The following is a 24226-nucleotide window of genomic DNA, read 5'->3' on the forward strand; positions in this document are numbered from 1 at the left end:
CCGACCAATATCTACCAACAAAATAGCAAAACAATTGCATGCATTGGAGCCTGTGGACCAGGGGAATGAGAGTTAAAGTTCATTCATAACCGCTGTGAAATTGTCTGCCATTAGAGGTGAAAGCCTTTGAAATGGCAGATCAAATCATTTCACAATTGGTTAGAGGGGTCACAATCAGACTCAGTGAAGTCGCTTAGTGAGGTCCCACATGGTAGAGTGGTTTCTCCTGCTGCACATGACCTTTTCAGAAACAGGAACTCAATTATTTATCTATCGTGGAAACCCAGTTCTAAACCCCCAAAATAAACGCCCGCTTTAGACGTCTGCCCTGATTACCGATGCCTGAGTGAGCGTTAGTCAGAACGTCAGTCGCTAGGCCTCGCCACTTTACCTGAAACCCCGGAGGTTGTTTCTATACAGTCTTAATTACATTATGACAATGACATGACTGACTACAGGTACACATCAAGTTAAAAGCGTAATGAGAAAACACAACATGCCTTAAGGTTCCCTTCATCCTCAAAAGTTTAAGTTTGCTCTCGTGCTTTCAAGCGTGAATTCAATTTTTTTTTTAATAAAGAACGTTCTCCAGGGACTGTACGAACTATACAGCAAAAAAACATATGAGTAAGCTTATTAGCTTAGGGCAGCATTGCCAGGCCAAGTAAAGTCGTTTTAAAAGTTTAAAAGTATTTTTTACTTTCCATGTACTGAGCTAGACAATATATCCTCTCGTGGGAATGTAGATTTGCGCAGCTCCTATTCTGCAGTGAACGGTATATGCTTCAGGAGGGCCGGAGAGAAAAGAGTGAAAAGGAGAGAGAAAGTATAGAAAAGACAAAAAGGAGGCGGCCCTGGCATTTGAGTCACTAATAACCCTGGGCAGAGTGAGAGCAGCTGAGTGTATGACCAACCCTGAGGAGTGCCTAACCCTGAGAAACACACACAGACACAGACAGAGACACACGCAGAGACAGAGAGAGAGAGAGACAGAGAGAGAGCGAGAGAAAGACCAGAGATAAAACAGTACTCCTCACCTGGCTGTCCAGATACATGAGGTTCCTCTGAAGGTGATGAGACAGGACCTCACTCTAACATCAGAAGGTAGTAGAAAAGAGGGAAGAGAGAAGAGTCAGACAGGAGAGAAAGAGAGAAGGGAGAGGGAGATTGAGTAAGGGAAACAGCAGGAAATAGAAGTAGAACTGGTACAAGCTGATAGTGAAAGATGGAGATGAAAGAGGAAGTTGCTACCGTGGCTTTGGCATTAATCGGAAGCATAAAGCACCACAGCAATTTACTGTTGATTACTGAACTAAATCAAACCATGCAAAACCCGAAGTTGCAAGAGGATTTTTTTTTTTCACCACACATCAAATCAAACTACTTACACTTTCCTCATAAAAATATAATGGGAAACCACAGCAGACAACAAGCAGGCAATCACATGATACTCATACCACGCTGTCCTCTGCACGTCAGTAGTTCAAAAGATGAAATCAAGGCCAGACAAACGCAGCACACCAAAGGGTTGAAATGAGTTCAAAACTAAACCAAAACTCAACCATACACCACTGAAACACACAGGTAGGAGCAAACGCATAATATGCATTCACTGGAATGCATGGCCTGCTCATTGAGCCTTGAGCTGCATGGAGATGGCACATCAACACCACCCCTGGAGATGACCAATGGCATGCTGTGCATGTGCGCCCTCTTGGTGCTAACCTTGGCGTTGGGCCCCTCCATGCTAAGGATCATTAGCTGAGCCACAGTGTGCTCCCGGATGCTGTTGAGCTCAGCCTGCTGCCGACGCAGCTTTATTAACAGCAGGGTCAGCTCCTCTGGCTGCACAACACAGTGTAGACACAGAGGAGATAACGAGACAGTCAATTCATCCAGCGGTCGATCAATGAACAAATACATTAACCAAACAAACCTCTCTTGATTTTCCGTTTGGAAATGAGTGACAGGAAAAGCAGTGACAGGTTAGGGCAGGGCAGGGATTACAAAAGCTATGATTCTAACCAGGACTCTGACAAGTCTTTAGGCACAACCCAAGAGGCCTTTGGAAACACTGGTTTGGAGTCTCGGCCTGTGCTGGGCTATAGGACCCATACCTTCAGATGGTCGGGCAGAAATAAAACTCCCTCTGTCCCCTGACTCCAAACTGACTAACTCTCCATCAAATGGAGGTGAAAAAGAGAGAGAATATAGTCAGGAAAAGCAATCATTTCAAATCACTTGACAAATATTTCTCATCAACTGCATTCTGAAGCCCCCCCCCCCCCCCCTGCGTGCATTCCACTGAAGTTACGCTATCACAATAATATTCAGAGAGTTACAAAATGAACTGTGCAGATTATCAATCTCTCCGGCTGATTCTAGTCTACTCAATTTGAGATGACACAGCTAGAAGGCAATTTCATTGGTGCCACTGTCTCTCGCTTTCCGTATCATCACCAAGACAATGCCATTATTTTAAATCACATTGTGTCTGCTACTGACAGAAATAACAAATGCTTGCAATAAAAGACAGCAGAGATTGTAACAAGGCACATACTCTGACAGAAATACAGTACACATACAGGCTATCCATTGTAGCATGACAGAATGACAGTAATACATGATAGCTTGCGTGTCAAACATTGCGTGCCTCATCAACATGTTTCTATTCCCGTCACTAAAACAGATTTGTATTTGCGTCACACTGAAATCATACCAATAGCATATATCATTCACAATGCATTGTTGTTGAGAGAAAATAGGACTGTAGAGAGGAGAGGACAGGAGAAGAAGAATGCAGAGGCGAGGAGAAGAAGGTAAGGGTTCGTTAGGTGACTCACCGTCTTGCCTTGTAGTGACTGTGGGGTAATGGTCTGCACTGGGATGCCTGCTGGCATGGACCGGCGGTCAGGTGGGTAGTTATACTGAGAGAGAGCGAGAGAGAGAGAGGACAGGAAGAGGGCAGGATGCTCTGTTACATGTACTGATTTGAACTGGCAGACAAGTCAAATTAATGCTTTCAAATAAACAAAATAACTACCGCTCAATGCAGAGCATTTCCAGTCATTTCTCTGTGCTTGAAACCCCTGGTGATTATTTTGCTGTGTAAGACTGGCTTAGATGATTGTGGTCCATTCCCTGTCCGTTACCTTGGTGAGGTGAGTCCTGTGCCTGCGGTCTATAGTCATAGTCTGGTCCCCTCTGAAGACGGGTGAGGACACCTCAGACCTGGTTGACCCTGGTGGGTTGTCTCTGCGGTGCTGGCCCGGAGGGGAGAAGGTGTGGTAGAGGGCCAGGGATCCATGGGAGGGGGATGTGGGGATGGAGTGGGCCACCCCCTGGTGCACAGAGATGTTCCCCATGGTCTTGGGGCTGGGCAGGGTCCCGTAGTGGCCTGGTGGTGGTGGGCCCTGCCTGGAGAAGGCCTGCCTCTGCTGCCACTCATACAACTGCCACATGGTGTCGTCCCTCATGGAGCGCCTCTTGTCTGCATTTACAGTTTTACATTTGAGTCATTTTGCAGAGGCTCTTATCCACACAGACTTTAACTAGGTTAAAACAAACACAACATATCACAGTCGTTACAAGTAAAACCATACAACCTCAAGATAGTATCTATCTGCAAAATCAGTGCCAGAAAGAAAAGAAGTGTGAGTGCAAGAAAGACATGTATAACAGCAAAGTCTTCAACTGCGTCCCAAATGGCACCTTATCCCCTATTGTCCCTGGTCAAAAGTAGTGCACTACATAGGGAATGGGGTGCCATTTGGGGCACAGACAAGTACAGCAGTAAAGTTTAAGACCCATCACCTGAGTTGGATGTGGGAGCCAGGGCGCGGTCATAGACGGAGCCGGCCACGCTGCAGATGCTTTCAGGTCGGGACAGCATGTTCCTGGGGAGGGTACGGTAGCCCTCGGGGTAGCGGGGAACGATCTGGGCACGGTGGCTGGGCATGTTGCGGGGCAAGGTCTGGTAGGAGGTGATGCTGGAGGACAGGAGGGGGAGGGGGGGGGGGGAATCAATTCAATGAATCAGCTAATAAAACATGATTTTCAATAGCATGATTTACAAATACTTTGATCAATCAATCCACACATATATCATTTTATAAACTGGATGGTTCGAGCCCTAAATGCTGATTGGCTGACAGCTGTGGTATATCAGACCGTATATCACGGGTATGACAAAACATTTATTTTTACTGCTCTAATTACGTCGGTAACCAGTTTATAATGGCAATAAGGCACATCGGGGGTTTGTGGTATATGGCCAATATACCACGGCTAAGGGCTGTGTCCAGGCACTCGGCGATGCGTCGTGCATAAGAACAGCCCTTAGCCATGGTATATTGGCCATATACCACACCACCTCGTGTCTTATTGCTTAAATATAGTTCTAGAGAACAACCTGAGAACAACCTGAGCCTAACCCCTAAATAAGCAATAACAGGTACTTAGTAGTGTAAGTACAGCACGCTCACTGCCGCTCTCTGTTAGTCTGCTACTGACAGAAATAACAAATGCTTGCAATAAAAAACAGCAGAGAATGTAACAAGGCACATACTCTGACAGAAATACAGTACACATACAGGCTATCCATTGTAGCATGAAAGAATGACAGTAATACATGTAGTACAGTACCTACTACCTCCTGTAAAAGGCGCCGTACAGTACCTACTACCTCCTGTAAAAGGCGCCATACAGTACCTACTACCTCCTGTAAAAGGCACCGTACAGTACCTACTACCTCCTGTAAAAGGCACCGTACAGTACCTACTACCTCCTGTAAAAGGTACCGTACAGTACCTACTACCTCCTGTAAAAAGTACCGTACAGTACCTACTACCTACTGTATAAGACACTTGGCTCCAGCTCCCTCTCACAGGAAATGGGCTGTAGGTAATACAAACCAGTCTTAATAACCCTTTAACTGTCTCTTCTTGAAAAACACGTTGAAAGAAATATGTCACCTTAAAATTCCTAGTACGAACAACTCAAATAACAATGTCTTTTTTAATTTTTTTTACAACTAGATGTTAATTTGGAAAATTAGAGCTCTACCAGGCGGTTGAGAAGTCGAGGGTCATACTAGCAATGTCATATTAGAATTTGCATAGCATTTTTACTCATCACAAGAATATTACATACACTAATTTAAATCTGTTTGAATTGCTTTTATACAGAAGATACTTCTATATGTTAATAAGAACAGAATGTCAAATTTAAACAATTCATGGTAATTTTGTGTCTAAATCGATGCATTTTTAGGTGCTGTATTGCGCAATGTCCCTAAAATAGTTCTCACATTTCTAATGATCAAGGTTTTTCCACCATGAAAGCTTATCTGGCGTCTGTAATACACGAACACACACCACATGTGGAAAAGGAGGAGACAGAGCAATGTGTCCTCCTGCCACAAAGTATTTTTGTCCATTTTGGAGTGCCGCCATTTCCTAATGTTCTTGAACTTGGGATTTCACTTGAAGTATGTCACCATTATCTGCTACTGTAGTCTTCTCCAGAGCCCTGTAGCGTGCCTTTATGTAGGTTGACATTTATTGGGATGAATCTCCTCCTGGAGGCCGAGTTGAGCGGTTTGCGTTAAATGGACCAGCCGCAAAGTCAAAATAGGCTATATAGTAAAAAATGCTTGAAAACAAAAATGTGCTTTTAGGTTTTAGTTTAAGGTTAGGCATAAAGTTAGCAGTGTGGTTAAGGTTATGTTTAAAATCCGATTTTATGACTGTGGCTATGCCCGCTAGTAACCACCAGTGTTGGGATTAGTTACTTGAAAAAGTAATATATTTCCCGCTAGTTACCACAAGAGTGTTGGGATTAGTGACTTGAAAAAGTACATATTAATCAATACATTGAAGTAAAAAGTTACTTTACAATATTACTTTGTGTGGAAAGTAACACATTATATTACTATTTATGTTAATTTGCTTTACCTTCATGAAAAAATCTCACTGTTTGTTTGATTGTTGGAGGGAGCAAGGCTAGCCATACACGCTCTACCAAAGTCAGGCTACTTCCTAACTCAGATTTGATCACTAGTTTCTCCTTTCATCTGTGGCGCTGCTTCCTGTGCTAGTCTACAAGTGCTGCGCTATATATGGGCTGCTTAATTAGCCATATACAGTATTCTGTAAGCCAAACACCTGTACAGATTTCCTATCTTTCCATTCAAAATCTATCTCGAGCCGCCAGTTCTCGTTATAGACTGTACACGGACCCATAGAGATGTATAGAGGGCACATTTGCCACTAGACGGGAAAGCCCTCTATGGGCTTATTTATCACAGAAGCTATCATTGGCAAAGACCAGAGGTGCACCCTCTATACATTTCTATAGACAGCAGCTGTCATGACATTTCTCCAAACAGCTTCTCTCCACTCGCACGAGAACTAAATGAGGAAACAAGTCGAGAACGGATCATGGAAACACATACTCGGTAGAGATATGATTCTGAAAGTAATGCACGCATTGTTTGACAAAATAACTAACATAGTACCCAGTTTGAAAAAGTAACGGGTTACTCTACTCTGTTACTCATAAAGGTAATCTTGATTACTTAACACGTTACCCCAGCATTGGTGACCACCCTGCAGAGCTGCCTCCAGAACAAGATTCATCCCAATATATGCCAACCTGCTGCCTTTATAATTACCATATTACACTGGGAGGATGCATGCTTGGCTCGCCGACAGACTCCACTCTAGGTCGATATTACACTGTACTCACTGCCAGGTATCTGGGCGACTCTATAGGAATGCACAGTATGACGGGAGGTAAATTGTGCTGCGGAAAACACAGCAGAAGTCCTGAGATTCGTCTGCCACCCCCCCCCCCTTCTGAAACCCTAACCACCCACCCAGGCAGCGCCTACATTAACAGCTTTCCCTGTGACAATGTCATGTGTGTGTAGTCCCCTACTCTCCATGGAGTCCATAGTCACCTTGATAATGACTTTCACCCTGGACGATCGCTAGGAAGACCTGGGGAGGGCTTAACCTGTGGCTAGAGAGATGCTTCTGTGACCAACTGGGTATGAACCCGGGTCTCTTACTTGTGTTTGCCCACAGAGCTCAAGCCTCAAGGAGCTAACATAATTCTTCAGGTCTTAGGCAAGGTTACTCCCGGGGAAGACCTGACCTTTAGCTTAAGGGATGATGCTTCTCTGTGGCTTCTACTGATAAGGCTGTACTCTCCATCAGACACAAAAAAAATGGAGGCTAAACAGCCATGTCAGGCCTACTCTATGGCCTACCATAGTCAGTGCATTGCTGGTCTAGGCAAGCTGCTGAAAACTGGTCTGATGAGAGGACACTGTGCTGCATGTGCTAGAGATAAGAATCTGGAATATTGAGGCGTTCTAGAATATCTTTAAAACTCTGTTTTATATATATTTACACACAATGAGGTTGGAATAATACTGTGAATGTGAACATTATGATAATGCCCTTTTAGAGTAAGAGCTGTTTGAAAAGATCACCTGAAATTTCAGCCTGTTTTGGTGGGATGGAATTTTGCCTGCCTGGCAACATGAGAAATTCTTGCTTGAGAAATTGCTATTTGCCAAAATGCAATTTGTCATCTCTTTTTGACCATTTTAATTGAAAACAATCACAGTAAGGTACTTAAATGATGAATTATATAATATTGAGATAAAAACAGCAGAATTGGACCTTTAAACAGAAACAAAAGTCAGTTTCCAACGTTTCGGCTGGATGCCTTTATCAAGAGCATAAACAATAATCAAATGGTACAATAAAATTAGGTTCCCTCCTACTCACAAATATTGAGCAGAAATTACTTATTTGGGCAGAAAGGGGGACACCTCTCCACAGCCATAAGTTAACAAATTGTTAAATGACATACATAATAAACAATATACAAGCAACACTTTTTATTTATTAAACTAGCAACTAAATGTATGTACAAACCTCTGATCTATGTTGAAATTAAAATAACTGGTTTATGGTCATTCATGTATTGTCATTCAAGGCATTATACAGCAGATGGTCACATTGGTTTTACCCTGATATACAACAAAAACAGTACAACACCACCACTGATGCAGCCTTTTTCAGTTCCTCTAAGCAACAAAGATACAAACAAAGATATGTGTTAGTGATAAGGTGTTGAAAAAAATGAAATAGGATATGATAAAAATTGGATTCAGATGAGGCAGAAATATTATACTCCAGACAGAGCATTAAAAGGGACTTAATCAGAATTGTCTAAACAAACCTCAAATAACGGTAGACGTTTTGTACAGAGGAATTTGTACTTTTAACCCCCTTTCTGCCCAATTGGTAGTTACAGTCTTGTCCCATCGCTGCAACTCCCCTACGGACTCGGGAGAGGAGAAGGTCGAGAGCCATGCATCCTCTGAAACACGACCCTGCCAAGCTGCACTGCTTCTTGACACACTTCTCGCTTAACCCGGAAGCCAGCCGCACCAATGTGTCAGAGGAAACACCGTCCAGCTGGCGACCGCAGTCAGCATGCAGGTGTCCGGCCCGCCACAAGGAGTCGCTAGAGCGCGATGGGACAAGGAAATCCCATCCAGCCAAACCCTCCCCTAACCCGGATGATGCTGGGCCAAAATTGCGCCACCTCATGGGTTACGGTCAGTTGTGACACAGCCTGGGATCGATGCAGTGCCTTAAACCCCAACGCCACTCAGGACGCCCTTGTACAGAGGGCTTTTAACTGCAAATGCAATATCTCAAATCTGCCAACATTATTTGTCTCAGCCTTAACACAAGGTCCTACATAACCCTCTGATCTCAGGCTTCAGTCAGAGGTTTCAGTTTAGCCCACAGTCTGTCCCAGAATTCCTGGTGCTGATGTGGGTCCTGGGGCCAGTCCAGATAGGCCCTAGTCTTGACCAGGCGAGACAGCCTGTGGTGGGGAGACAGCCAGCTGGCGAGGGGGGGGGGGTCTTCTCCAGGAAGACCAGGAGGAAGATGTCCCTTTGCTCCAACTGCAGCCTGGAGGTGGCCAGCTTCATCTCCAGGGAACACCAGTTACAGTGCAGATAGTGGCGACTGACCAGGCAGAGGGTGTGGCGGCTCCGGTAGAGGCTGTCTGTGATTTTCTCCACAATGTCCTTCCCCAGCTGGAAGTCCCTGCTGTGCAGACATAGGTGCAGGAAAGGGGGACCCTCTGCTCCAGGTTGGGTAGCAGCTCCTCCACCACCCAGTGCGCATCCTTCCCGATGGAAGGAGACAAATGCAGCTAGTGGAAGCGCCCCTTGGTGTTTGATCGCATCGCCTCCGACAGCCAGCCATGGGTGATGTGGTAGAGGGAGAGGAGGTAAGGACTGGCCAGGTTATGGACCAACACCACCAGCGTGAAGAACAGGACTCCCAGGCCAGTCGCAGCAAAGAGCACAAAACTCACCTCTGTTGTGCAGCTGGCTTCTGTGTACTTGACAAAGTTAGGCGTGTCTAGTCCATTGTCTGACAAGCATTTCAAGTCCTCTAAATTATACATAACTTTATGATTAAGCATGATCACTTCAACCGGCCTGTACCCCTTTGGCCATGCAATGAGCCAAGCATTGTCACAACTGCAAAAAAATCTGTAATGTGCCTAGTATCAAATACTTTAGGTAAGAGAGAGGTTCAGTAAAGCTGTAGATAACATGATAAGTGTTCTCGATACGCAAATATGTTTTCAAGGATTTAAAGTCTTTAGTTCAACTACCCTTCAAAGAGTCAATCCTGTAGTTTGAAAGTTTCAGAACCTCCAGTTTGGTCAGGTTGTGAAAAATGATGTCGGCAGAACGCTGTACTCAAAGATCCACCTGTCGTAGAGTCAGTTTCCTCAGGTGAATCAGCTGATTCATTGATGTTAAATCCACACTTTTAGCTGAAAGCGTTGATCTGTACACAAATACCTCCACAGACCCGAAGTACTTTCCCATGAATTCAGATCCACAAAGGAATTCTTCAGCGTGAAGATGTGTTACAGACTGAAAGAAAGGTCTGTCACAGTCTTCAAATGACACTGTCTGGCCTTGAGTTGGAGACTCAGGTTCTGTTTAGATGTGATGTTACTGACAATAATCAACTGCATTGGCCTCATACCTGAACTAATGTACAAATGAGTAAACTGACTCAGAACGTCACCGAATACAAGATTCAGATTTATTACAGGTTCTCTTAGTGGCTAGTTCAAGTAACCCACAAGTTACCAAGAAACACTTGTCTTAGACAAGGAGAGAGACAATCTTTCAGAAAAGACAACTGACATGAAGGATATGTTTGAACATGATAGATTTCAGAAGATCACTAAAATATCAGTGCTAGAAATATGGGACCAACTACTAAACTTTTGACTATTATATTTCCAAGAATCTTTAGGGTTGTCAATAATTTTGACCATTACCTTTGAGAAAAAAACATTTTACTTGTTAAACAAAATCTCTTTCCCTGAGTAAATTGCATTAGAATAAAATATTATTTCCCAATTTTGTGAGCATACTACATAGCTCAGTATTTGAATTATGTATTTTACACAGTCATTATTGTTAATCTTAATCCCTTTAACTCTCTTCTTGAAAAACATTGAAAAAATTATCACCTCAAATTCTTATAACTCCCAATAGTTTTTTGTTTACAACTTGATGTTTGTTTTGGAAATTACATCGCTCTACCAGAAGGTTGAGAAGTCAAAAGAGCGTTACTACTAGCAATGCCATAATAGAATGGTAATTTGAACAGCATTTTTAATAATCTCAACATTACAAAAATTAATTTAGGTCTGCTTCAATAGCTTTTATAGGTAGGTAAGCATTGTTAAAATGAAGACTGATGTTATGCTAATTTCATATGTCCAAACATGAATATTCAATTACATTGAAATTCATGCGTTTTCATGTGGTTTATAGTGTGCAATGCCCCTCAAAATGGTTTTCTTAAATTTCAAATGATCCAGGTTCTTCCACCATGTTTTCCATATATTCAGACTACATTTTGAGATAAATGGAAAAGTGCAATTTCCAATTACTATTATAGGCATTATTTTATAGGCGACCATAAGTCCGCATATTGTCCCCATGGGTCATGAAACGAGGTTTAACACCAATGTGTGTTTCCTAATATAATGAGTTGTCAACAATTCAATAATATTTCTCACCAAGTATTTTGAATAAAAAAATATTTAAATACACCATACTTTTTACTGACATATCAACCGCCTGGTTGAGCAAATTTAAGAAATCTTGCTTTGTAGCCTTTTTACATTTTTAACTATTTATTTTCATATTTCTACTGTCTAACTGGAATGGTGCAATATTAATCCCTCACCAACTGAATTCCTGCCTTTTATCCCATATCTTTGGTGACTGATTGAGTTCTCTCACTGCCGTCTCAGTGGGCAAAGTGCACTTAACTGCAGCAACCCAAAAGGATACACATTATGTTAATGTTTGCAAGAGGGCTGGGGGAGTTGACCAATCAATAGGGAAGTGCATCTATCCCTTTCAAGGCAATTCAATACCTACAGTGCCTTCGGAAAGTATTCAGACCCCTTGACCTTTTCCACATTTTGTTACGTTACAGCCTTATTCTAAAATGGATTAAATAAATACAATCCTCAGCAATCTACACACAATACTCCATAATGAAAAAGCAAAAATACCTTTTTAGAAATTGTATCAAATGTATTAAACATTTTAAACAGAAAAACCTTATTTACATAAGTATTCAAACAATTTGCTATGAGACTGAAAATTGAGCTCAGGTGCATCCTGTTTCCATTGATCATCCTTGAGATGGTTCTACAAATTGATTGGTGTCCACCGGTGGTAAATTCAATTGATTGGACATGATTTGGAAAGGCACATGTCTGTGGGACCTTCTATAGAAGGTCCCACAGCTGACAGTGCATGTCAGAGAAAAAAACCAAGCCATGAGGTCAAAGAAATTGTCCGTAAAGCTCCGAGACAAGATCTTGTCGAGGCACAGATCTGGGGAAAGGTACCAAAAATTGTCTGCAGCATTTAATTTCTTATGGCTGCGGGGCAGTATTGAGTAGCTTGGATGAAAAGGTGCCTAGAGGTGCCCAGAGTAAACTGCCTGCTCCTCAGTCCCAGTTGCTAATATATGCATATTATTAGTATATTTGGATAGAAAACACTGAAGTTTCTAAAACTGTTTGAATGATGTCTGTGAGTATAACAGAACTCATATGGCAGGCAAACACTTGAGAAAAAACACAACCAGGAAGTGGGAAATCTGAGGTTTGTAGTTTTTCAACTCTTTGCCTATCCAAGATACAGTGGAAATGGGGTCATATTGCACTTCCTAGGGCATCCACTAGATGTCAACAGTCTTTAGAACCTTGTCTGATGCTTCTACTGTGAAGTGGGGCCGAATGAGAGGGGATTGAGTAAGGTTTACCATGACAGAACATGCGCTGACCATGCGCGTTCATGTGAGAGCGAGCTCTGTTCTATCGCATTTCTGAAGACAAAGGAATTCCCCGGTTGGAACATTATTGAAGATTTATGTTAAAAATATCTTAAAGATTGATTCAATACATCGTTTGACATGTTTCTACATACAGTAACGGAACTTTTTGACATTTTGTCTGCTTTAAGTGAACGCGCTTCGTGACTTTGGATTTGTTTACCAAACGCGCTAACAAAAGTAGCCATTTGGACATAAATGATGGACATTACCAAACAAATAAAACATTTGTGGAACTGTGATTCCTGGGAGTGCATTCTGATGAAGATCATCAAAGGTAAGTGAATATTTATAATGTTATTTCTGACTTCTGTTGACTGCACAATATGGCGGATATATTTTTGTCTTGATTGAGCTCTGAGCGCCGACCTCAGATTATTGCATGGTTTGCTTTTTCCGTAAAGCTTTTTTGAAATCTGTCACAGCGGTTGCATTAAGGAGAAGTGGATCTAAAATTCCATGTATAACACTTGATCTTTGATCAATGTTTATTATGAGTATTTCTGGAAATTGATGTGGCTCTCTGCAAAATCACAGGATGTTTTTGGAACTACTGAACATAACGCGCCAATGTATACTGAGATGTTTTGATATAAATATGAACTTCACCGAACAAAAAATACATGTATTGTGTAACATTAAGTCCTATGAGTGTCATCTGATGAAGATCATCAAAGGTTAGTGATTCATTTTATCTCTATTTCTGCTTTTTGTGACTCCTGTCTTTGGCTGGAAAAATGGCTTTGTTTTTCTGTGATTTGGCGGTGACCTAACATAATCGTTTGTGGTGCTTTCGCTGTAAAGCCTTTTTGAAATCGGACACTGTGGTGGGATTAACAACAAGATTACCTTGAAAATGGTATAAGATACTTGTATGTTTGAGGAATTTTAATTATGAGATTTCTGTTTGAATTTGGCGCCCAGCACTTTCACTGGCTGCTGTCATATCGATCCCATTAACGGGATTGCAGCCATAATAAGTTAAGAATACAGTGGCCATCATTTTTTTATTTTTTTTATTTCTATTTTACCTTTATTTAACTAGGCAAGTTCAAATTCTTATATTCAATGACGGCCTAGGAACAGAAACAAGATTCTCTGGTCTGATGAAACCAAGACTGAACTCTTTGGCTTGAATGCCAAGCGTCACGTCGGGAGAAAACCTGGCACCATCCCTACGGTGAAGCATGGTGGTGGCAGCATCATAATGTCGCAATGTTTTTCAGCGGCAGGGACTGGGAGACAAGTCAGGATAGAGGGAAAGATGAACGGCGGCAGATTGGGGAGAATGTTCACCTTCCAACAGGACAACAACCCTTAGCATGCAGCCAAGACAACACAGGTGTGGCTTCGGGACAAGTCTCTGAACGTCCTTGAGTGGCCCAGCCAGAGCCAGGACATAAACCCGATCGAACATCTCTGGCGAGGCCTGAAAATAGCTCTGCAGCAACGTTCCCAAATACAGGTGTGCCAAGCTTGTAGCGTCATACCCAAGAAGCCTCGATGCTGTAATCGTTGCCAAAGGTGCTTCAACAAAGTACTGAGTAAGCGGTCTGAATACTTATGTAAATGTAACATCACTTTTTTTTTTTTAATACATTTGCAAAAAAAACAGTTTTTGCTTTGACATTATGGGGTATTGTGTGTAGATTGAGGGAAATAAAAAACTATTTAATCCATTTTAGAATAAGGCTGTAACGTAACAAAATGTGGAAAAAGTCAAGGGGTCTGAATACTTTCCGATTGCACTGGTAGATACATGTCCTCCGATACGATACAGAAGTGATGCGTTTAGTTTGAATCCATTAGTTTTGATCAGAGAATGAATCGATGTGATTCGATATGGTCTGCTGCACTAACATTTGTTGCATAAACGCATTCATTTCCAGTCTAAATTAAAATCTGCTGCTGATGGAGCTCATGAGCTGGGCCTCTCTGAGCTGACGTATGTACGTACGTACGTGCGTACGTGCGTGCGTGCGTGGACATGTTTCACGTCCACACACTAACTCAGTTCCCACAAGAATAGCATAAACAAAAAATTGGACCAACTGGGGACATTTTGTTAGTCCCCACAAGGTCAAATGCTATTTCGAGGGAGTTTAGGGTTAAGATTAGGAGCTATGGTTAGATTTAGGGTTAAGGTTTTCGGGTTAGGGTTAGGGTTAGTGGAATGGAACTGAATTGTGTGTCCCCACTAGATTAATTGCACAAGATAGTGTGTGTGTGTGTGTGCGTTTGTAATATGTAAGCCCCTGAGCTAAACCATAACAAAGACTATGCATCTACCACTTCACTATCAGATTAGGGGCCGATGTTTTTTGTTTTATATAGCACAATTTGGGATTTCACTATAATCAGTTCTTAGAGTGAATTTCTCTTCTTCTCTCTGTACAGCCATGAAGTGAGCCTCACAAAAGTGATTTATCATGTATCTCTAAAAATGAACATATACACTTTTTAAAACTATTGCCGATAGCGAATATAAAATATACTGTAAGCCCCGTTACGCAGGTACAGCCAGATGAGAGTTGTGTTTCCGGTTCACTTTTACACAATTTTCAACAGCGAATAAATAAACTAGGAAATGACATAGGTTGTCACTCAACTAATAAAGATACATTCATGTACATACCACCTCAATTGGGCCGACCAACCAGTGCTCCCGCACATTGGCTAACCGGGCTATCTGCATTGTGATTAGGTATTTTCGGAAGGCAGAAAATGTAATATGAGCATTAAAAAAAATTGGGAAACGTGACCCTGGAGCACCTCCAAAATTAATCCAAGTATTCACTAACGCATACAACTTGGGGAGTAACAAAACAACGATTTCAAATCTCTACTTGGGTATTCAAACCTCAAAGAAACATTCTACAAACCATATTAAAAAGAAATGGGAGGAGGAACATAAACATTGAAATAACTGATGAAACATGGTTGAACATATTAGAGACTCAACAAAGCTCCACCCAACTCAAGATCATGGAGAGAATTCTGTTCGAAGAATGTTATACGTTTCTTCATAACACCTAAGCTGAAATCAAAACAGACTGGCTCACTACACCCTTGTTGGAGAGAATTCGGCCTATTGAGGGCAGACCACTCTCATATCTTTTGGACTTGCCCCGCAAACTAAACTTACTGGGGAGAAATAAGATCTAACATTGGAAAAAATTATGGAATTTGACATAGAACAAACATTCATTTCTTTGTACTTGCGTGAAATACCAGATAACTTACACAATAGAGAAAAGTACCTCTTGAAGGTCCTACTGGCAGCCAGTAAAAAGGCTATCACTAGGAAATGGCTACAAAAAGACTCTCCCACAGTGACACAATGGATAGACATTGTAGAAGAAATACACCACATGGACGTATGACCTTTGCTTTAAGAACTCAACAGGAGAGAGGTAAAGAATACTGGGAAAAATGTCAATGTAACTGATATGATGATGAAGGTATCATCACTGTAACTGCCAGATCTTTTTTGTTGTTCTTTTATTTTACTTTATTTGTACTTTCTTTGTGTTCCTACAATAAAAACAAAGTATAAAAAAATTAGGGAAACGGAGATTCTTAACATATTAGTCGATTTTTGGACCGGCATGCTCCATTTAGGTCGGTTTTGCAAAACATGCTCTACTTATTTTTCACCTAGTCCGCTCAGGGAAACGAACCAGCGACCTTTCGGTTACTGGCTCAATGTTCTTAACCGCTAGGCTACCTGCCGCTGCTAATTACCTGTGTTTATATCTAATTAAAGCATTATGCTAATAAGTCCCCGCGTTTGCTTTACCTTTCCTTTATATACCTGGGAGACACAATTAATGGCTGGGTCATTACCATATCACAGACACACTCAGGTCTTTATCAGGAAAGGAGGGGCATGGATAGGTCATGACCTCATTACAGTAAGAAGTGATTGGCTACTTGTGTTAATATGAGTCACTGATTCGCCGAAGGTACAGTACTTTCTAGCTAACAAGTCACTATACATGCCAGTGGAGTGACTCTGAGCTTATTAACAAGGCTAAGTATCAGACACAAAGACACCAACGGCCTTTATGAAGTCTAAAAAATCGTGTCCAGAAACTAGCTTGTATACGATAAATAAGAGCATATCCCCTTGAGGATGAGACAGAGTGTCTGACAGAATATAGGCCTACTACAACTGCATGGTAAGAGTCCATTTGGCATTATAACAGTAAGCTAAAAGGGACAGGGGACATTAAAAGAACACGGGGCTCAATTGAACCAGTCCATTGTTTGCGCTGTTTAGCATCAGTTCCTCTGAGTCCTTCCTCTTTTCAGAGGCTTAATTGCCGTAAACAAATGCAGTTTAATGGATGGTAGAGAGGGAAAAGGGAAAGTAGGGCGCTGGCTCTAATCTGTATTCTCGCTGGCTCTGAGACTAGGCTGTAGTAGAGGCTGCAGGCTGAATGTCTGGGCTCCTAATATGGGCTTAGTACAGTAAATTCACAGCCAGAGAGGAGGGACAGAGTGAGCTCAGTGGTATAGAGGATAGAACCTCAAACACAAGCCAATAGCCAATGTCATACAGGCACAGGGGAATAGAGTATGCATCCATAGCTTATGTTCTACAAACACAGGCACATACGGTCTTCCGCAGAGCCTAGTGAGTTATAGCCAATACCTTTACTGGACAGCCATCTTCAAATACATAATAATAAAGTCCAGTACTAGGTGGAATCATATGGATTTCATTGACCTATATTCCACAGTACAACAGTTCTAATATCTCACCCTGCTGCCCACAGTTCAAATAGAAGCTTGGGACCTGAGCGTTTGCTTTGCGCTGCTATGGCTATGTACACACTATCTCCGTCAAAGGGAATTGGAAATGTGAAAACACCTGATTGTTGGGATAACACAGAGGCGCCAGAGAGGAAATCGGTATTTACACATCCCAAATGGGACTTTATGTAGAGCACTACTTTTGACCAAAACCCTTTTGGCCCTGGTCAAAAGGAGAGCACTACATAGGGTGCCATTTGAGACACTGACAAAAACATGCCATCAGGAAGTTTCCCTCCTATTCCCTGGGCTGTTATAGAGGACTGATGATGATGCAGTAGGATCATTGAGCTGTGCTCTACTTGTAACAGGGACACAGGTCCATAACTAATTAATCTAACAGAATGGGAGGAGGAGAGTGAAGAGACAGGGAGAAAACATTCCCTCGCTCCTGTTCTCAAACAAGCCCAGCAAAATGAGTGTATGATCCCTGACAGCGACATACAACGGTGACATGAAAAGCTTTTAGCTCTCGCCGGCAAGCACAGGCCAGGGATGCTATAGAGCACTGAGCAGAGACAGTGAAAGAGACAGGGAGGGAGGGAGAGAGAATGAGGAAGGAAGGAGAGAGAGAGAGGGATATGGTGAAGATAGAGGTCTGGGAGACATAGCCACGGGCAAAGAGGATGTGGTTGTTTTTTTATTTCTCTGTCTCTGGCCGCCCGGTGCTCTTAGACAACCTAACGTCTAGATGGCTGGCTGACTCACTGACAGAGTGCACTGCAGACACACAGGTGGTGGTTTTTATTATCTGAGAGAACAGTAACAGATTTCAGAGAGGCATGGGTACGTGCAGACCAATAAAGACAGACATACAGACACACACAGAGAAACGCAACCAACGCACACACGCACCACCCCAAAACACGGATGCACGCATGCAGACAGAAAGACACACACACACACACCCTAACCTCCTAAGATCGTCATCCTCTTGTGTCCTCTGGGTCCTAACCCAGTTCTCCAGCTGCCTCATGGAGTTGGTTCTGGTCAGACTCTTCTCTGGCTCCTGGGCCTGCTGGTTCTGGGTCTGGTTCTGAGGCGGCTCCTGGGCCTTTCCTGCTCCTCTCCCCAGGGTGCCTACCACCTCCCCTGGGCTGTGGTCACCAGCCCGCTCCCCAGAGCCGTTGACCTGTGGTGGGGCCATGTGCTGGGAGACCTGTAACTGGCGGGAGGCTGTAACTGCTGCTGCGATGGCTGCTGCCTGGGCTGGTTGGAGCTTGATGCTGTTGATTTTAGTCAGAGGCCTCTCAGCACTGCCATCCCTCTGGAATCCATACTTGTTCCCTTCACGGAGGGTTCCATACTTATCCACTTCCCTAAGGGTACCATACTTATCGAGCGTCCCATACTTATCTCCATCCCTCAGGGTACCACACTTACTTCCTTCCCGTAGGGTTTTATACTTCTGTCTTTCATCAAGGGTCCCATAACGATCTGACCGATCTTTCTCAGTCATAGACGTTTGTCTCTCTACCCCTTTCTGGTGGTTGTATGTCTGTCCATCTTTTTGGAGGGTGTATCTCTCTCCTTTTTGCAGTGCATATCTCTCTCCATCTTTCTGCACCAAGTACTTCTCCCCATCTTTCTGAGGTGCGTATTTCTCCATTTGAACATCTTTCTGCACAGCATATCGTTCGCCTCCATCTTTCTGCAAGGAATACCGCTCCCCGTCTTTTTGCAGGGCGTACCTCTCTCCGTCTTTCTGCAACAGGTACCTCTCTCCGTCTCTCTGCAGCGTGTAGCTCACCCCGTCTTTCTGAAGGGAGTACCTCTCTCCGTCTTTCTGCAGCGTGTAGCGTTCCCTCTCTCTCTGGAGGGTGTTGTGTTTCCTGTCCCCGTCCGTGCGGTCCATGCTGCAGGTGAGGGAGGGCTGGCGCGGCTCACGGTTCCTCTCGTTGTTCTGGATTTCTGGTCTGGTCAAGACCCGGTTGTGGTTCAGGATGTTGTTCACCTCCTGGGGACAGCAGCGGTCCACCTTCAACTTATCCAGTCTGGGACAGAGACAGAGGGGGGAGAGAGAGCGATGGACGAGAGAAAAGGAGGGAGAGAACGAGAGGGGGATTGGAAACGGTAAGAGAAAGAAAAGACAGATGAATGTTAAAGATTACAATAAATATACACCAATAAGCCATTACCAGGCAGGTTCACAGAAAAAACATTTTCACATTCCAACAATGGCCTCTTGCTGTGTGGGTGTCAGGCGCTGGGCTCTACTGCTACCTCTCCTCAAACCTGCCTGACTGCCTGCCTGCCTCGGGGGACCAGAGAGGAGAAGAGGAAGAGAAGTGAGAGGTTTTGAAAACATCACTGTCCGCCCACAGCACTCCGAGGGCACAGTGAGACGTGGCTACTTTGACTGAGCAGCCATCCACTGCTGCAACCTTTCAGTCTGTTACAGAAAGGCCATTAACAGGTCTGGTACTCCAGAGGGAAATAGCTCAATTCTAGGCTAGCCACAGTCTGTTACCGCCTACTGCACTCAGGGACAAGTCACAGTGACAGCCACTTGGGACTACTAATCTAATGGTCAAGTACTTTTATGTATTTCTACCTGGGGCTTTCCTAGTATTTCTCAGTGAGGTAAAGGTACAGTAACGGCAGTATGTCCAATTTCTATTGCCAGACTTTGGCTGTGGAGTTTACAGACACAATAGTTCTGTGTAATTAAAGCACGCAGTGGCCTGAGTGCGGGTTTGTGCCCCACGGCATCCCTTTAAGATGAGAGCAGTGCTGAAGTACTTGCAAGTGTGCAGACATACAAACAAACCTCCCCACACGGCCTACATCACGCCACAATGACGGAGCTAGGACTGCTGGTGTGCTGTACTTACAGGACTGTGAAGCGTAGGTGTTACTATCCATCCGAGTCTCTCCAGAGTATAAAGCACTGTATGCCCATGTCGAAAAGCCTTCACGAACAGCTCATGGCTAAAACACTGCAATTACCAACAGCACTAAAAGTATTCTGTTGTATCGAGTGTGAAGTGCAGTTGCCTCTGATGTGCCACATCAACAGAAAAAAGGACGTTTAACTGGAGGCAGTGAGGATGGATACCATTGCTGTGCTGTATAGCCCTAAAGCTCTAGCTTCTTGTTACCAGCTATGCATCTTCAACACAACATCTGGTAATTATCTTCTAAACTGATGCGATTTCTCGCTTCTGCAAGAAATACCGCAGTCTCTCACGGCCGTCCGTTTGCTTACAAAACAAAAGATTGCACGGTTCAGCTGGTAGCTTTCATTGCCATAGGTCAGGCAATCAAGGCTGGCTGGCTGCTATAGGAGGGATTTGGGTTTGTGGGCAGTTCTATCCGGGTTTACCCACCTTCTGATTGGCTCTGTGTGGACCAGGGCTGCGTCCGTCATCACTTTCATCCAGGACTCCATGTCTTTGGCCGTGTCTGTGCAGAAGTAATATGTCCTCATGTTGGAGTGGGTCGCCTAGGAGGGAGAGAGAGAGAGAGAGAGAGCGCGAGGGAGGGAGAGAGGGAGAGTTCCTAAGACAGAGGAGTGTGAGGAAGGTAAGTGGGTGACCTTGGCAAGACTGCAGGGAGTGTTACATCACCTTCTTTGGAAGAGGTGTGTGCGTGCATGGGCCTGTCGGTCTGTCTCTGCACACACGCCTGTGTGTTTGAGCGTGAATGTGTGTGTGCATCCCTACCGCTCCAAGGCTGTGTAGCTAACTTTAATTACCTGCTAAGCAGGCTTAGGACCATAAATATGAGCGACAGGGAGACACTCCAAGCTGAGTGTTACTCTTGTTTCCTGCTGCAGAGGCAGAGACTGGCACTAAGTCAGTGTCCCAATTGGCAACCTATTTCCTTTATAGTGCACTACTTTAGACCAGGGGTAGTGTACTATATAGGGAATACGGTGCCATTTGTGACACACACTAATAAACAGCAGAAGAGAGGACAGATAGTAGGGGATGTGGGGGAGTAGAGAATGGATGGGCTTGTTACTGTGTTATGTGTGTTAGACGGTGTCAATGTGTAGGAGTGAATCCGTGTTTACAGTGGTGACTTGTGTGGAACGGTATGTGAGGCTAACATGCTCAAAAAGGTGGATATAGCAGTGTCTGTCTTTCAGTATATACTTTTTTTAAACTTCTCTCTGCCCATCTTGCTCCTATCACCCTCTTGCATATTGAGACTAGAAAATCTATTGACTTTATCATGGATCTACGCACAAAGAGCTCTCCGTATACAAACGCATTTTCAGAGATTCTCTGAAAGGAAAGACCAAAAGGGAAGAGAAGCGTGTGTGTTCCAGTGTGTTTACACTTTGTGCGGTGAAACATCAGAAGCCATTCACTTTCAATGGAAGGAAAGAGAGAGAAGCGGAGTGGGCGAGGGACCGTTGAGCAATGCGAGCATGGGCGAGGGAGCTGAACAGGGTGGGACTAAAGCTGAAATCTATTCAAATCCTCCACGATATCCGCGACGCGAGTGACCAATTGAAGCTCACCATAGCTTCCTACCCCTACTGGATTGTCTGTCAATGGCTGTTGATACATAGCACTACAATAACTCAGTACAAAAACAATAACTCTGCTGTGGTATACAGCGGGAAGACGTGCTTCCGCGTAGTCTACCACTGTCTATCAAAAAATAAAGTGATTTTCTTTACAGATATCCACACATTATACAATCCGGACCGATGGACAAGGGAGTTACGGATTATAGATTTGCCTTCAGTAACAGGATTTTCGGAAACAAGTACCGCCGTAACCATTTTTCCCGAAGTTATTTTTCAGGCTCCACATTGCAACCACCTAGGAGGTCCACACGCAGAATCCTTAATGGGGCTTTGTCTGTGTGTGTGTACAGTACTGACCTTGAAGGCGTATTTCCTGCTGATGTGGTCGTCGACAGACAGCATGGAGATGTGGAAGCTGGGCAGCAGGATACTACCCAGGATGCCCTCCTCCTTCTCATCTACAGGACAGAGGACGAGAAGAATAGTGCATTATGGTCCATCTGGTAGATGAAAGTCGGGAGAGGTCAGAGGAGGGGAACTACCAGCATTCTAACAGGACAGTGGACACAGGATGTCCCGGAAACAGAATGCGTCAGAACTTCGTAGGCACCTTTATCTTTGGTCAGGGTGTGATGGCTAGGTAAGCAGCTAACAGGACACAGGATGTATCGGACACAAAATGTGTCAGAACTACGTAGGCACCTTTATCTTCGGTCTGGGTGTGTTACCCGTCTCAGAAAGGACCATTTAAGCTGGAGTTTATCAGAGCATGGCAGGGAGGGTTGAGCATGGCAGGATATTCACTTTCTTTCTTCACTAAGACCCCCCAAATCCCGGGCTTCCAGCATGTTACACAGTAGGGTACCCAAACCAGATAGAACAACAAAACCGTTTCTCCTCGGGCCGCTTTGCCAAACATCTATAATTTCACAGTCAAATTTAATCCTAACAGCGCAACTTGGTAAACAAACACACTAACTTGAGTGTGATAGCATACAACAGTGTTACTACCGCATCAAAGACAGACAAGTAAACAATGACGGAATCAATCCGTCGGCTGCTCAGAGCGTTCCGTACAGCTGGGTTGTATAATGCCTACACTGTGTTGTAACACACCATCTGTAGAGTGCAGCACGACTGCAGCAAAACCAACAGAGCCCAAACTCAGCTTCAGGGTTGACTTTAAACAGGCAAGTACAGCAGAATTCCCTGCAGAACTCCATCCCCGCTCTCTCTACTGCTGCTGCTGCATTATTAACCGAGAGGCGAGGGGGAGAGGAAAGGGAGAGAGATCAAGAAGATGAAATGAGAACACAGCACCTCCTTTTGAAAGCAGCACCTCTACCCATATGTACATACTGTATTAGCTCAATGACCTACCTCGTACCCCTGCACATTGACTCGGTCCCGGTAATCCTTCTATATAGCCTCGCTACATTTATTGTGTTACTATTTCCTTTTTTATTTAGCAAATACTTTAACTGCACTGTTTGGAATGGGCTCGTAAGTAAGCATTGCGCTGTTAAGTCTACTATACCTGTTGTGTTCGGCAGATGTGAACAACATTTGATTTGATTTAAAATGGGGTTTTCACTAGATTCTACAAAGAAGAAGCAAGGTGACCTTAACCTTTAAGCTATGTGATGACATGATTCTATTTGATCATTCTGTTGCGACAAAGACCCTGACCAGAGCAGAGCCATCAGTCAAATCAGACATGGTCATTCATATTCCCCCAACAACCTCTCATTCTTGCCTTCAGATAGACACAATTCCTAGTCAAAACCTTACCTCTGAAAACTCATCGACAGACAGCACTTAAGTTCAAATGAAGTGAGTGAAGAAGATAAGAGCGCGAGAGAGAGCTAGATGTTGTTATCAGAAAGCATAGCACGTCAACACTCTTTTAAGAACTCTTCTCTCGTCTCTTGGTTTACCAATAAACAGGAAATTCCCCTCTGGGCATGTCATGAAAGAGCTGGCTGATTGCACTCCGGGACCGTTTAATTGAACAATTTATGGAAATTAAACTCTCTGAAACCTGGGAGAATTGTGGTATGTCTACGTCCGGAGCAAATACGTTTGCATTTTACTGCTAGCTATGCTGCACCTGGTGGATGACCTATACTCAAACTTTGACCGTGTGTTGCGCTTTGAGTGTGTGTGTGTGTGTGTGTGTGTGTGTGTCTCACCTCTGTAGTAAAACAGGCACATGTCAGACAGCACAAACCACCTCTTCTTCCATAGCTTCATCCCCGTGCTGTCCTACAGTGGAACAGAAGACAGGAGACATCAGTCGGATACTGAGACAGAGCAAAACATTTGGTAGAAGCTCCTTGCCCTCTGATAAGCTAGGCGAGCCTTTCGACAATAATAGGCATATTGCTTCCATCTATTCAAGCATTTGCTATCATATCTAGTGTATAGAGCAGTGTTC

At 43.7% G+C, this 24226-nt stretch overlaps 1 protein-coding gene and 1 pseudogene across 13 annotated transcripts in view; both read right to left on the reverse strand.

The window, feature by feature from the left end:
- The window catches only part of LOC129865391 (pleckstrin homology domain-containing family A member 5-like), a 144572-nt gene that overhangs the window by 12552 nt on the left and 107794 nt on the right, over positions 1-24226 (reverse strand). For 7 of the 13 annotated variants that reach the window (XM_055938147.1, XM_055938146.1, XM_055938145.1 and 4 more), the window contains 9 exons: positions 23982-24054; positions 22147-22247; positions 20636-20751; positions 18221-19300; positions 3814-3989; positions 3153-3490; positions 2844-2927; positions 1726-1845; positions 1038-1091 (listed from right to left, as the gene is read on the reverse strand). In XM_055938147.1, the coding sequence (XP_055794122.1) occupies positions 1038-1091; positions 1726-1845; positions 2844-2927; positions 3153-3490; positions 3814-3989; positions 18221-19300; positions 20636-20751; positions 22147-22247; positions 23982-24054 (2142 nt within the window). The remainder of the gene's footprint in view (positions 1-1037; positions 1092-1725; positions 1846-2843; positions 2928-3152; positions 3491-3813; positions 3990-18220; positions 19301-20635; positions 20752-22146; positions 22248-23981; positions 24055-24226) is intronic. The other 6 variants (XM_055938152.1, XM_055938149.1, XM_055938156.1 and 3 more) reach the window with 2 other exon arrangements.
- Positions 6895-11542, reverse strand: LOC129865393 (toll-like receptor 13; annotated as a pseudogene).

This window comes from Salvelinus fontinalis, chromosome 11 (genome assembly GCF_029448725.1).
Source record: "Salvelinus fontinalis isolate EN_2023a chromosome 11, ASM2944872v1, whole genome shotgun sequence".
Classification (NCBI taxonomy): Eukaryota; Metazoa; Chordata; class Actinopteri; order Salmoniformes; family Salmonidae; genus Salvelinus; species Salvelinus fontinalis.